We start from the raw sequence: 14588 nt of genomic DNA on the forward strand, positions 1-14588 counted from the left end.
CCTTATCACTCCAATTTCTTCATAGAATTTGCTGTGGTCTCAAATAATCTGGCTTTTTGCCTGTATCTGCCCACCAGAATATAAGTTCAAAGTGGGCATAAACTTTCTCTGCCTTATTTACCACTATATCTTCACTGTCTAGAAAAGTGTCTCATACAGTCCCTAATACGGTCTAAGCCACTGAATAAATGTTTTGAGGCCCCAGGTCATATATATTATAAAGAATCACCATTTCATGTTCCAGAACTGGTTTATTTTGAACACATGCAAATTTAATATTAGAAGCAGTATCTCACTATTAATTCCCTTGCCTCTTCCCAAAATATGGCAATCTGCATAAGAATCATTTCCCAAAATAAGAGAATGTCTTTGCAAATTGAAGAGGAAGAAAAAAAAAAACTCAGACACACTAGAATACTCTGGACTGCTTTCTTTTTCATTATAAGTAAGACAAGGTTCATGAGAGTAAGCATCAGTGCTTGATTCTTTAGAAGTTGAAAATTAGATCAAATGAATTAGAGGACAACTACATCGTGTGTTAATGTTTTCCTTCTCAAATGAAGAAAATGAGATGATGTGAGCCATGACTCCATTTGAAAATGAAACCTTGTATTTCTATTTGCTTCCACGTTAAAGCGCAATGTTTTTCATTTTAGACTTTTCATGTTGGTAAATGTTGCAATACTTTGCATTCATTAGGCACAGGCCCATCTACTATGTGCAAGCAAGACAAGAACACATATATCATCCCCATAAAGCATCATTTCTAAATTACACAGTAAATAAATGAGACTAAGCCAGAAACCCAAGGCTCCACAACCCTCACCACAAATGTAAAAAAAAAAAAAAAAAAAAAAAAAAAAAAAAAAAAAAAAAAAAAAATTAGCAACTTGGTTGGGTCAAAGTTCCCTACTCTTATAAGATGCAATTTATGAACAATCTATTAAGCTCTCATCATGCCAAATAAACTGATAATCCAAGCATACACTGGATGCCTGACCCTAACTTGTAACAGACAAAAATGCTTCAAGAAGAAAACTGGATTAATCAGATTTCTGGCTGTCTTTTGCCAGTGTGTGATGCATGAGAAACCTGGCATTGCCAGGAATCTTGGGTTGGTTTCTGATTAGCCGGTTACAGAAGTCAGCAGCAAAGTCAAAATAAAGTAGCAATTCACAATGAGATGACAGTGAGCAAGCATCTTTAAATTTATAATTGCCCTTGATTCTATTTAATTTAGCCTTAAGTCATGAGTCATAACAGAGACAGATGGTTATACTAAGCAGGTATCAAATATGACAAGGAGCTAGCTGTGATTATTTGGTTGTACTATTTCCATTTGGGAACTTTTTCTGCCAACACTTTTCCTATGATGGCTGTTAAATTTTATAGGATTTTTCCCACCATTAGTTGTAATAGCATTTGCATATTAAATGCTCACGACAAATGAAAACCATGATTCCTTTGTTTCACACAGTGAAAACCATGGTTACTGCTCTTCCAAATGGAGAACAAATCTAAAAAGAATAACGTAATCCCTCCACCTTATATGATAACCTATATAAGCTCTGTGGGAAAGCCTATTTACTTTGCAACTCTTCTATTTTTGAAACAACATAGATTTTGCACATGTGGGGAGAAAAAGCCAATCAGAAGATAGCTCAAGTGTTATTTTTGTTGAGGGAATTTGTTTACAATTAAATATAATTCTTCTTCCAGTCCACTTAACTGAGAACCTCCCCTCTCATGGGGCTAAAAGGGACAACCTTGATGGCTACTTATTACACCAAATTATGAAAACAAGGCGGAAGGCAGACATTAAGAGTTTCTTAGCCAATTTTCCTCTTTGAGAAAATTCAGCAACTAGTTCTGGAACTTTCTGGACTTATTATTCTGGGTTATTGTTCTAGGTTAGAATTTATAAGTAAATAATTACTCAGGGTCATCTAGACCTAGCAAAACAAGATGTAAGAAACTATGTAGTTTGGAATCTATAAAACTACTGAAATATGCAACTACTTGATCATTCTAGATCATTTTGCTTCAGCTTGCTCATCACTTCTCTACCACCAATACTCTCTCAAGGCACTATCTCTTCCATTTAAAATAGCATTTAAACTGTGTAACTGTCACATTCTGTCTACCAAATCCCTTTCCAAAACTCAGTTGTTCTGAGAATCCTTCAGAAACGAAAGACCCTCACTAGTTAAGGAACCACTATTCAAATCTCTGATTTCTTTTCATTTTACTTCTCTCTGATGCATATTTTCACTCTTTTTCATGTTCTTCCCAAGTACATCTAGTACAAAAATTTCTGACTCATAATGGGCCCATATGAGTATGAATTCGTTTGAAATCACATGCCATTTGTTATTAAAAGAACATCTTAGAAATTGCTTAAGCAAATATTGTAGAATTGCTAACTTAAAAGTCATTTTGTCACCTTTCTCATCTCTTTTTCCCATCCTTTCCTTCATCCATCCAGCATTCTGCATGACAAAAGTACAATGTGAGGAACAGTGGTTGTGTTTGTTGAGAGAATCAGACGAAACTTATTCACTCATTCAGATTTTTATTTGTTCACTTAGTCACCTGATTATACCTCTTACGGCAAAGATGACTAGAGATTTGTGGTGCATCACCATTATCTGCCCAAATTTGCCCAAACTTTGGGCAAACTGGACAAACTCTCAGAGATCTGGCTTGGTTTGGGGGCCGTGAGAGGAAACATCTGTGCTGTTGGAAGCCCTTGATCAAAAACCAAATCCTATTTAGCGATTAACATAGTTTTGTAAGTATTAGTTTTCCCTTCTCTACTACACACAAATATACCAAGTTGAATTTAGCAATCCAAAAGTGACATGCAATGGGCTGGAAATGTTAGTGCACAATTAACCACTGCTTTGGGCAAATCACTTAACTTCTCTGAGACGCAATTTCCACAGTTTTGAAACCCAGGCTCTATGATATTATTGTTCTCTAAGACAAATGGATTAAACACCTGAGCATGATAATTCTCTTTATTCCAGCATAAAATTCATAGTCCCAAGACCTTCTGCCCATTGTTTAGTCTTTCCTAATGTCCTTTCTGGAAGTATTTTCTTCCAAAATACTTTGGAAAGCATGCCACAACTCAGTTTCTACATGGTCAATGCCACCTACATGTTCCATTTGCAAAATGTTCTCTTTTCTAACATTGTATAAATATTCAACCTAAAAACCATTCCAACCAGTGGGTTCACTAGTTTTCATTTTTGAAACAGAATACTGTATCTTTTGTTAATGTGATGAGAGTTTTCACACAATTCTGGGTTTATCTCAAATAGTGCTGTGGAAACACTGATACTATAGAAAATAGAAACAGTTTCACTGCTATTTTCATTTTATCTAATGAACACAGAGGAAAAGCTCAGATCTGAGAAAGAAAAAGTAATAAGCTAGAATCATAAGAGGGCTATTTGTTACAAATTTTAAATAGCTGCAGTTTGGTTAAGGACACCAAGCAAGAATGTCAAATCTACTTAAGACATTTAAACATGTTACAATATTTCAAACAATGAGTGGTTATCTGTCATTGGGTTCTTTATGGTGTTTCACACATTAACACAGTAAATTACAAGTAGATAGAGATATGCAGAATTGTACAGAATTGCATGCTCAGTAGCCAAGCCATGACTCAGAGAGTTATTGATGTTATATGACATTGATTGAATTGCTGCTAAGCCCCAAAAAGATCATTCTGGCAATGACAATGGTCCCAGGCATCAAATCCCCAGATACTGGTTCATTTTGTTCAAGGCATCACACACTGTGTTCAAATCACTGCGAAGGTCCTGCACCACGTTTTCAATACTTCTGGTGTCTTTCAGAATTTCAATACTCTGTGTATAGGGATTGAAGTACACAGAGAAGGGACGGGTAATTGACTTTGCAAAGTCCCTGCAAAATAAACAGAAATAGAGGGATAAGTGATCAACTGTCATTGGTATAGGAGATACAGATAGAAGGAAGGAACAGAGCCAGAAAAATAAAAAGTAATTTTCTGGAGATGGAAGAAACACAAGTTTACCTCATCTTTTCTTTGGCTTCTTCAAAACTTTCTGAAACAAAGTAGGCTTCCTGGAAAGTGGTGATAAGGCATTCCTGTAAGCAAGTGGTCTTTGGGTCAAAGGCTTTCACACATGCCTTGTCAGAAAGAGCATGCTGCAAAATATACCACAAAACCCATTAAACTCGATAATGAGACTTCCAAAATGCCATGATGTCACAGTTCTGTAACACAACTCAGTATTTTTACAGAGCTGCTCAGTTACTAGTCTGCCATGAAATATGGTACTCTCTAAAAATTCAGGGTAAAATGTGTGTTAGGGGTTTTGTTTTGTTTAAGTCTGTTAGAAGCTGAGAGGAAAAATGAGATTATGGTATTATTTTATGTATTATCAGACAAATTCATATGGAAGGACAGTTCAGAGGTATATCCCAAAAGAAATGGAATTTTAAATCTATGCTATGAATAGAAGCAAGGAGACAGCATAAATATGGTCCTAAATTTATTGCTATAAGCACTGTACTAAAATTTCACTTAAATGGCAGAAGTAATAATTACCTGCGTGGAAAGGTAATTGGGACTCTGACTGAACTATTTGTGGCCTCATTGTGAGACATTTTGAGGCCAGGCACTGTGTATCAACAGAGTCTGGAGTGGGTTTGTATATTTGAGGGTACTTGCAAAGCATTCATTTCCCTTCCAGCAAGTACAGCAGAGCAATATACAGCAGATAAATATTGTCAGGTGGGAAAAGGGAGCTAATATTAATAGTTACAGTTATGCACAGAGAAGGCGTTAGGAAAACAGGGAAGCCAATGTAATTACTCTTTGAACCATCATTAGCTCCATTCACCTCACTACATGACTGGCCCTGAGAACAGCAAGAAACAATGGATGACTGTCTTCTCAAGATAAATTCACTGATGCTGAAAGTTAGTGGTCACTTCCTGCCACGTGCCACCTGCCTATTTATCGTCCCTAGATTAATGGTTCTCAAACCTCATGTGCATAAGGATGACAGAGGAGCTTGGGGAAAAATGCAAATACCCAGGCCTCAGTTTTATTTAGCAAGTCTGGATAAATCTCAGGAATCTGCATTTTAAAGGCTTCCGAGGTGATTCAGACTCCAGTGGTTGTGAACTATATTTCGAGAAATACTCCTCTGGATTCTGTCTTTTTCTTAATTAAAAGGGTAAATTAGTTGGGGGAGAGAAGCAGAGTGAGAGAAGAGGCAGCAGAAACTGTCTTGAACGGAGAGAAAATGGGCTCTACTCTAAATGTTACTGCTGTCAAGCTGGGTAACCTTGGCCTCTCTTCTGTGCCTCTGTTTCCATAACTGTAAATGAGAGGTTTGGGATGGATGATTTCTGAAGACACTTCATTCCAGCATCTGGGTTCCACCCAAAGCACTTTTCTCCCTCTCGGTACAAGAGGTAGATTGCTAAAGTTTCCTGGAGAAATGCTGAAAAATCTTTCCTGTTCAAATTCTTGGTACACCCCCAACAATTTCAAAATGCACGGGATGATTTGCTGCAGTTTTCCACGAACAAGGCTGTGGTGCCCTAAGTTTGAAAATACAATTGCAGACCAAAGGACTAACATGCAAGAGAAAGGGCACGAGGGCCCATCTGCATGTGATTTGCTTTCCTGCAAAGTTGCATTGTCCAGATCAATGCATATATGAATCAGGGAATGCAGAGGGCCTCTGGGAATGAACTCATTCATTCTTTTTGGCCCACAGAACAACTTCATTAAAAGCAGAAGGTCACTACACCTGAAATGCATTTGTGCCAGATTCAATCCAGGGCCATGAACATCAGGGGATTTGGGTTCCACATGACTAATAATTCTGTCCACATTTTAAAAACAACTTCATGGTTTCAAGAAACAAATGTCCTTTTCTGAGAGCTGGTGCTCCTTTGCAAAGAACAGGCCTCCTACTGACTTGCTGTGGTTTTCAGAATTAGAAGCGGCTTTCTTTGCAGCCATGTACTCGAGGTGGGTTTTACTTTACCCTTCACCAGTATCTATGTAAGGAAGCACAGTGACAGATTCAGTGTCCTTGATCTTTCCATGTTCTCATGCTCACAATCAGGGGCATGAGGGGAGTGGTAGCCAAACAGACCATGAAAACAGTTAAACCTCTGCTCCCTCAGGCAGGGCATCCCTGCTGAGCCCAAGACTTTTCATTGGGTCAATACAAGCACAAGAAGGAGACAAAACTCATCTGCTTGGGTTTAAAAGGCTTTGGTAGGCCATTAGCAACCCAGCAGCCACCATGTGTAAAGGAGGCCTCCAGAATGTGTGTATACAATAACACAGACTGAAATCGGTGGAGTTTTAAATTTTTTTTTTTTCAACGTTTTTTATTTTTATTTTTGGGACAGAGAGAGACAGAGCATGAACGGGGGAGGGGCAGAGAGAGAGGGAGACACAGAATCGGAAACAGGCTCCAGGCTCCGAGCCATCGGCCCAGAGCCTGACGCGGGGCTCGAACTCACGGACCGCGAGATCGTGACCTGGCTGAAGTCGGACGCTTAACCGACTGCGCCACCCAGGCGCCCCATGAAATCGGTGGAGTTTTAGAAAGAATCATCATGTGACAATTCCACTGGATACTCAGATGAGCCCATTTAGTTATTATAACTAGTAAAGGGGAGGAGAGTAAACCAAGAAAAAGGCCAGAAGGCAGAGCGCTGTGCCCCAGACTTCAAGTAAAGTCAATGGATTCACAGAATAAAACTTGAGGCAAAGACCATTAGGCAAGACACATCACATTTGCCTAATGTAACAATCAAAGGAAAAACTGGGAGCTGATTATTTTAAGCTATCAACAATGCAGTCTATCCTCAGGGGCCTGCTGTGTCCAATATGCTAATTACCTACTGGGGACCTCTCCATCCATGGGGTATGGGACCAGTCCTGCTCCTTGGCTATTAACAATTATGGGGGTGATAGTGGTACCCAAAGATTAGCCGCCTGGAGAATGATAAGAGCCTGGAGTTGGGGGGCAACCAGTGGGTGAGGCCAAAAACGAGGTGATGCTCACACCTGTAAGTGGTCTCATTTACCTGTGGGATGACTGCCAGGAACATCCATGCAGCCTATGAGGTTCCTGTTTCTGAATACTAGAATGTGGCCCAAAGTCTATGAAATAGCATCCATGTCTCCACTGACGCCCCATGGAGTGGAGCACTACTGAGTTTGATTCTCAGCTCCTGTCCGCGTCTATCTCTAAGCTGCCTCCATGTGAGGGAGCAGCCTCCATGCTTCCCCACTATGTCCAGAGTGGATTCTCTGTAAACATGGAGTCACACTACTTGATGTCCCCGGGGACTTTGTGGCGAATCCTTCCCAAAGCGTTAACAGTCTGATATCCTGAGGTCTGCAAGAATTTATCTGACTTTGGCAGACAGAGGCTTTATAAGGCTGAGAGAATGTGGCTGACAGTCTTTTTGTCTTAAGCCATTTTAAAAGTGCAAGAGTACTTAAGAATCAGCTGCTCTCATCTAAATGCTGTCTAGAAGGATTGTTCTGTATTTACCAACAGTGCTAAAGACAAGTGTGCAGGACTGGGAGCTACAAGTCCTGGGTCCTAAACACAGTTGTCCCAGAGGCATGATATCGAATGAGTCAGACTTCTCCATCGGGACAGGGTGTCCTCTTTGATAAAACTGAAAAGATTGATCCACATGAATTCTAAAGTTCTCCTCACAATATTATTTTAAAAGGTCCTACAGGGGTGCCTGGGTGGCTCAGTCAGTTGAATGTCCGACTCTTGATTTAGGCTCAGGTTATGATCTCATGGTTGTGGGATCAAGCCCTACAATGGGCTCCACACTGAGCGTGGAGCCTGCTTAAAACTGTCTCTATCCCCTGTCCCTCTGCCCCTCTCCTCCATCACATGCTCTCTCTCTCTCTCTAAAATAAATTTTTAAAAAAATTTAAAGGGCCTGCAGGTACACTGCACTCCCTGTCATCTCCCCCCTCTTCCCAGGCAGCACAAACTGACCATAGCAAACTTTCCCATGGCCTAGGCATGGCCTTCCCACACTTCCCAACACAATCCTTCAGTGCACAAATGAAGACTTATTTGCCATTACAGCCTTTTAAATACAAAAACTCTTTTTCCACATCAAGTTGCCTAGAACCTAATTATTACCTAAAGTTTCTATGTGACTTTGGGCAAGTTATTACACCTCTGGAAGCCTATTCCAGTATCCTTCTGAAAAATGGGACTACTAATAGTATCTACCCCCCAGGGTTGTGCCTGGCACATGGGAAGCACCGTATGCTGAGTTATTGCCACCTCAGTGTGGAGATGATGTCGGTGTACACAGGCATTCAGCCACACCTGCCACCATTGATACAGCTCTTCTCCCCGCTGGGTCCAGAACCCATAGACAAGGAAACATGGCCCTAGCTATGAGGCTTCCAGGTTTTAGACCACAATAGTGCCTGCCCCAAGTTCACCAATTTAAAATCTTCCTTCCTCCCAGCCACCTGCCTTTGCAGGCACAGGGTTATTATCTCAACTATTCTCCACATAAATCCTGTGATCCTCACCCTCTATATTAGGACTGGTTTAAGTTGGGAAAAAACTCAAGTGTGAAATCAGGTTTAGAGGTAGTTTGGGCCCTAGATTCTGAATAAGAATTTGCAAACACTCTTACACTCACACTGCAATCATCTTCTCCTTCCTCCCCGCATCTGAACAGCAAATATATACTTCTGTATATGTAGATATGCATGTATGCATATATTTTTCTAAATTTCCCCAAATGTTTCTCCTGCTAACCAAGTACAAAGTGCCACCAACATCCCTATTGCTCAACTGGGTGATAACAGCATCACACCTTTTTTTTTTTTTTTTTTTTCAGTGATGTTGAAAGTTTCATTGGTTTGAATAAGTTCCTGTAGGGGCAAGGAACAAATTCCCGCTTCAAACAATCTCTTCGATTTGTCTGTGACTAGAGTTAGTGCTAATGGCTCCAGACTTCTCCCACCTTTCCCCTGCTCAGATGGCTCACACCTCCAGTCCCAGGCCCTTCCTTTTCCTGAAACCAGCACCGTTAGTAAAAATGGAGCCTCATGCTGAGCTCTACAGTGACAGTGCAGAGTCTGCTTAGGATTCTCTCTCTCTCTCTCTCTCTCCCTCCCACTCCTTCTCTCTCTCTCTCTCTCTCTCTCTCTCTCTCTCTCTTTCTCCACCCTCCGCTGTTCTCTCTCTCTCTCCAAATAAATCAATAAACATTTACTTTAAAAAGCAATACACAGACTTCAAGCTGTATTACAAAGCTGTAATCATCAAGACAGTATGGTACTGGCACAAGAACAGACACTCATATCAATGGAACAGAATGAAGAACCCAGAAATGGACCCACAAACGTATGGCCAACTAATCTTTGACAAAGAAGGAAAGAATATTCAATGGAATAAAGACAGTCTCTTCAGCAAGTGGTGCTGGGAAAACTGGACAGCCACATGCAGAAAAATGAACCTGGACCACTTTCTTACACCATACACAAAAATAAACTCAAAATGGATTAAAGACCTCAATGTAAGACAGGAAGCCATCAAAATCCTCGAGGAGAAAGCAGGCAAAAACCTCTTTGATCTTGGCCTCAACAACTTCTTACTCAACATGTCTCCAGAGGCAAGGGAAATAAAAGCAAAAATGAACTACTAGGACCTCATCAAAATAAAAAGCTTCTGCACAGCGAAGGAAACAATCAGCAAAACTAAAAGGCAACCAACAGAATGGGAGAAGATATTTGGAAATGATTAAATATCAGATAAAGGGCTAGTTAGTATCCAAAATCTATAAAGAACTTATCAAACTCAACACCCAAAAAACAAATAATCCCGTGAAGAAATGGGCAAAAGACATGAATAGACACTTCTCCAAAGAAGACATCCAGATGGCCAACTGACACATGAAAAATGCTCAACATCACTCATCATTAGGGAAATACAAATCAAAACCACAATGAGATACCACCTTACACCAGTCAGAATGTCAAACACTCACAACTCAGGCAACAACAGATGTTAGCGAGGATGTGGAGAAAGAGGATCTCTTTTGCACTGCTGGTGGGAATGCAAACTGGTGCAGCCACTCTGGAAAAGAATATGGAGGTTCCTCAAAAAACTAAAAACAGAACTACCTACAACCCAGCAATTGCACTACTAGGTATTTATCCAAGGGATACAGGTGTGCTGTTTCAAAGGGACACATGCACCCCAATGTTTATAGCAGCACCATCAACAATAGCCAATGTATGGAAAGAGCCCAAATGTCCATTGATGGATGAATGGATAAAGAAGATGTGGTGTGTATACATATATATATACACATATATATACACATATATACACATATATATATATATATATATATATATATATATATATATATATCTCCACACACATAATGGAGTATTACTCAGCAATCAAAAAGAATGAAATCTTGCCATTTGCAACTACATGGACAGAACTTGAGGGTATTATGCTAAGTGAAATTAGTCAGAGAAAGACAAATATCATATGACTTCACTCATATGAGGACTTTAAGAGACAAAACAGATGAACATAAGGGAAGGGAAGAAAAAATAATATAAAACCAGGGAGGGGGACAAAACATAAGAGACTCATAAATATGGAGAACACACAGAGGGTTACTGGAGGGGTTGTGGGAGGGGGGATGGGCTAAATGGGTAAGGGGCACTAAGGAATCTACTCCTGAAATCATTGTTGCACTATATGCTAACTTAGATGTAAATTTAAAAAAATTAAATTAAATTAAATTAAAGTCAGATTTCCAGATGATTTATCTCCTTATTAACTGCCACCCAGAGTGAATAAGATATGGAAAACCCTACCCAGACACACTTTTGGAATTCCTGAAAGTACATCACAGAACAGGTAAGAGAGGGAACAACCACTGATGAGGTTAAAAAAGAAGTCTTTGTGGTTCTCACATACAGCTTTTACAAGCTTTTCCTTATTTATTTTGTTTCTGTCTTCAAAGGCTGTCAAAAAATAAGCATTGTAATCATCGAAAAAATAAGAGGCAAAAATGAAAGATATCCTCTGAGCTAGAGATACACCACTTGGGAGTCCTTGACCGGCGCTGTAATGCAACATCTACACCCAAGAAATTTTAGCCTTTTACAGAACAAATTTTAAAATGTGTTTTGTTCAAGGAGAGAAGACGAATATTTATGTAAAAGTGACAAAGACTGCACCCAAACCTCCGACAACTTAGCTGGGACCTACATTTGGGCTGCAGTTTAAAACAACAAGAAAGACTTTACCGCAAAAGGTAACTGCATTCAAAATCATAAATGCATTTGACACAGGAATTATTGCGATGCTATCAATAAAGTGATCCCCCGCCCTCCCCGGGTTCAGGACTATCATCTGTCCCCACAAACGACAGTTAGCCAGAAGTACTCAGAAGCTGTGTGAGGGTTCCGGACATTCGCACAGAGTGGGGCAGAGATGAGGGGAGGGGTGGGGATATGGAAAGCATCCTGTGTTATGTATTCTCTGTGAACAATCAGAAGATACTTCTCGGAGAAAGAATTTCTGAATTGTAAGAATGGTCCAAAGTAGCAATCACTGGGATGGTGGAATGTAGAAATTTGAGAATGGAAGAATGCTAATGACCAGAGGTGATGGACCAGAACCAGATTCACGGCAGACAATGCCCTTCGGTATATACATCCTGGCTGATTTCCATTTCTAGACTTTTCCGTCCACACCAAAAGCAACAAAAACAACAGATTCACCCCAATGCTGCCTACACATGCCCCATTAACCTGATTAGAGGGCCCTGTCGAAAGTTGGGGCAATGAGAGAGATTTGTTTCTTTTGTGTCTGGCATCACTTATAAACTTTCTGAGGAGAATGTAAATAGATGTAGCTCAAGAGCCACATCGTTTTCTAATTCTTTTCTCATGGAAATCAAGAAGCACTCCACAGAAGGCATGGGTCTTACAGGGATATGACATCATGCTATTGCTGTGGGCTTTGGTCATGGCACTGAAATGCTTTTTTTGTGGCTGAGGATTTCATTTAAAAAAAATAAATTACCACATTACATCAGGCTTTTGTCATGTTAAATGTTATCAACTACTCCAGTCATGCAGAGCCTCAGGCAGCTTCCTAAATGGGCCAGGATTTGATGAGAGCACACAATGCTGTCCGGACTATTTCCTGCATCTCATCCTCCCCTTATTCATCCTTTCCACTCCTCAAGAATCCGCTTGGGCAGCAAGGCCCTCATCAGGAGCCTTCCCAGGCACGGCCTAGTAAGTGCCAGGCACACTGGTCACAGTTTGCATTAGCAGATTGGCTGCTTACCCCCTTGCACTAGAAAGTAAATTCTCTGATAACAGGGATCCCAGGTGGGACAGCCTACTGGTTACTGGCTGGAATCCTGGAGCCTAGTCCACTGGACGTGGGTCCAGCTCCAACACTTATTAGCTGTGTCACCTCGGGGAAGTTCCTTAATGTCTTTTTGGCTCAGTTTTCTCATATGTGATAATAACACTGTTTACCTCATTGGATTCTTATGAGAATTAAGTGGGTTAATATGTTTAAAGCACCTACAATACTAATTAGGTCTATTTAAGTGTCTGAGGTAGCTGTTTTCTGCTTCTTCTTTCTTTCTTCTTTCCACTTTCTCCTTCTCTTTCTCCTGCTCCTCCTCCTCCTCCTTCATTATTTATTTCCCTAGAGACTGGCACAGTACATGGTACATAGTAGGTGTTCAATCAAATGTTTGAGGAATGAATTAATGAATAAATGGCACCATAAAGCAAACAGACTTAATAAAAGTACAGGAAAATTATATCTTTCAAGAATATAAACAACCAAGACGTTCCAATAATCATTACTCGACTCTAGGGATAATCAATACCCCAAATAAAAACCCTAAAATAGTCGATAATCCCAATCTTACTCTGGATAATCAAAGAAAGATTAAATTATTTTCAGTACCACTTCCAGATTATACATCACACTGCATTCTAAATTCATCAAACCTTGCTGTCCCCCAGTGGTATAGACAGCACTTCTTAAGTAACCAAAAGATTTAAATGATCAGATGATCCAGTTCCGAACATTTCTGAATAAATGACCATTTTACTATATTTTAAGGCAAAAAAATAGCATTCCCTAAGCATCACTACACATATTAGCTACCTCTCTGAACATAGGTATATTTCAGCTTTTTTCCCCCAAATTGTATATGTCCACAAACGTTTTAATACACATTAATTTCACAGAAGCTAACATAATCTCAAATTCCCCTTGGAAAGGAAATTCTAGGGAGTCCATGGGAGCCATGGGGATAACAGAAATGAGAATAGCCAAGCTATCCTTATAAGGAAATTTCAATGAAGCGATCACTGCTAACTTGCTGCCCACTTTTCAGTACTAAATTTAGGCCAGTCGTATGTTACTCAACACTCGAGCATACGTTTGCCATTCCCGTTGATCTGTGCACATGGCTGCTCGTCCATCTGAGCCACACCACACACCTAGAAAGGCATGACCCATTTTCAGAAGTGCAAAAAGTTAGGTCAGCACCCACATCTGAGGTGCCACATCCCCTGTATCAAATATTTATGACGTACCTATGAGTAGAACTGCTCAGACAAACAAATCAATATTTTCCATGACCTTGAACCAGTTTGCTCAGGAAGGATATTTTCATTCACAGCTTCATACCTTCAATTCTCCAATGGAGGAAAGTAGTCCTGCTCCATATGCCCGTAGTTGCCCTTCTTGCTTGCAAAGGCCAAACTCAATTGTGAAGAAATAGCACTGAAAGAAAAAAAATGAGGGGAAAAAAAAAAAACCATGGACACACATCCAGTGAACTAGTCAACACAGTTCTTCTATAGAATAAATGGCACCCAAAATAAAAAGGTGCACTGGGCATAATATCTTCAATACTGTCAATGTAAATACCTTTGAATCAAGATGCTTGTTGAAATGTATTCTCTTGATTAATAATCCCTCCCTAGGTTAAAGGTATACAGAAAATGTATTAATTACTAAGAGTCTTGTGCTTGGTGGATTCAGAAACCCCATAAGTCAACTCATATCCTTGGCAATAATTTTAAAAATTAAAAAAAAAAAAACTACAGATTTAGAAATGAATGATTATGCCACAGTCATACCAGCGTAAGAATATGCTTCTGTATTTGCCAAGTTGTGTTTCAGTTGACATAAATAAGTTCATGCAAACGTAGAAAAATAACTTGGAATCCAGTAATCTCAAACTGATTTTTGCAGTTTGTTTATTCATTCAACAAACATTTGTGGAGTACCTACTAGGTGCCAATGTTTGGTAAAGAACTGTGGTACAAAAACAAGAGCAAGACCAAAAGAGCAAGTACACGCCTACCAAATTACCAAAACCACAATTTTAGGCTGACTTTTTCAGTGAGATCTTAAGTCTATATCTACGTATGCTACACATAGACACATGTATGTGTGTGTAGATACATGTATGTGTGTATATAC

At 39.8% G+C, this 14588-nt stretch overlaps 1 protein-coding gene across 1 annotated transcript in view; it reads right to left on the bottom strand.

Moving 5' to 3' along the window:
• Positions 1-1899: 1899 nt before the first annotated feature.
• Positions 1900-14588, bottom strand: part of TPH2 (tryptophan hydroxylase 2) — a 107420-nt gene continuing 94731 nt past the window's right edge. The window contains exons 9-11 of the mRNA XM_058742023.1: positions 13788-13883; positions 4070-4203; positions 1900-3939 (exon numbers count right to left, since the gene is read on the bottom strand). Of these exons, the coding sequence (XP_058598006.1) occupies positions 3765-3939; positions 4070-4203; positions 13788-13883 (405 nt within the window). The 3' untranslated portion in view covers positions 1900-3764. The remainder of the gene's footprint in view (positions 3940-4069; positions 4204-13787; positions 13884-14588) is intronic.

This window comes from Neofelis nebulosa, chromosome 8, assembly GCF_028018385.1.
Source record: "Neofelis nebulosa isolate mNeoNeb1 chromosome 8, mNeoNeb1.pri, whole genome shotgun sequence".
In the NCBI taxonomy this organism is placed as follows: Eukaryota; Metazoa; Chordata; class Mammalia; order Carnivora; family Felidae; genus Neofelis; species Neofelis nebulosa.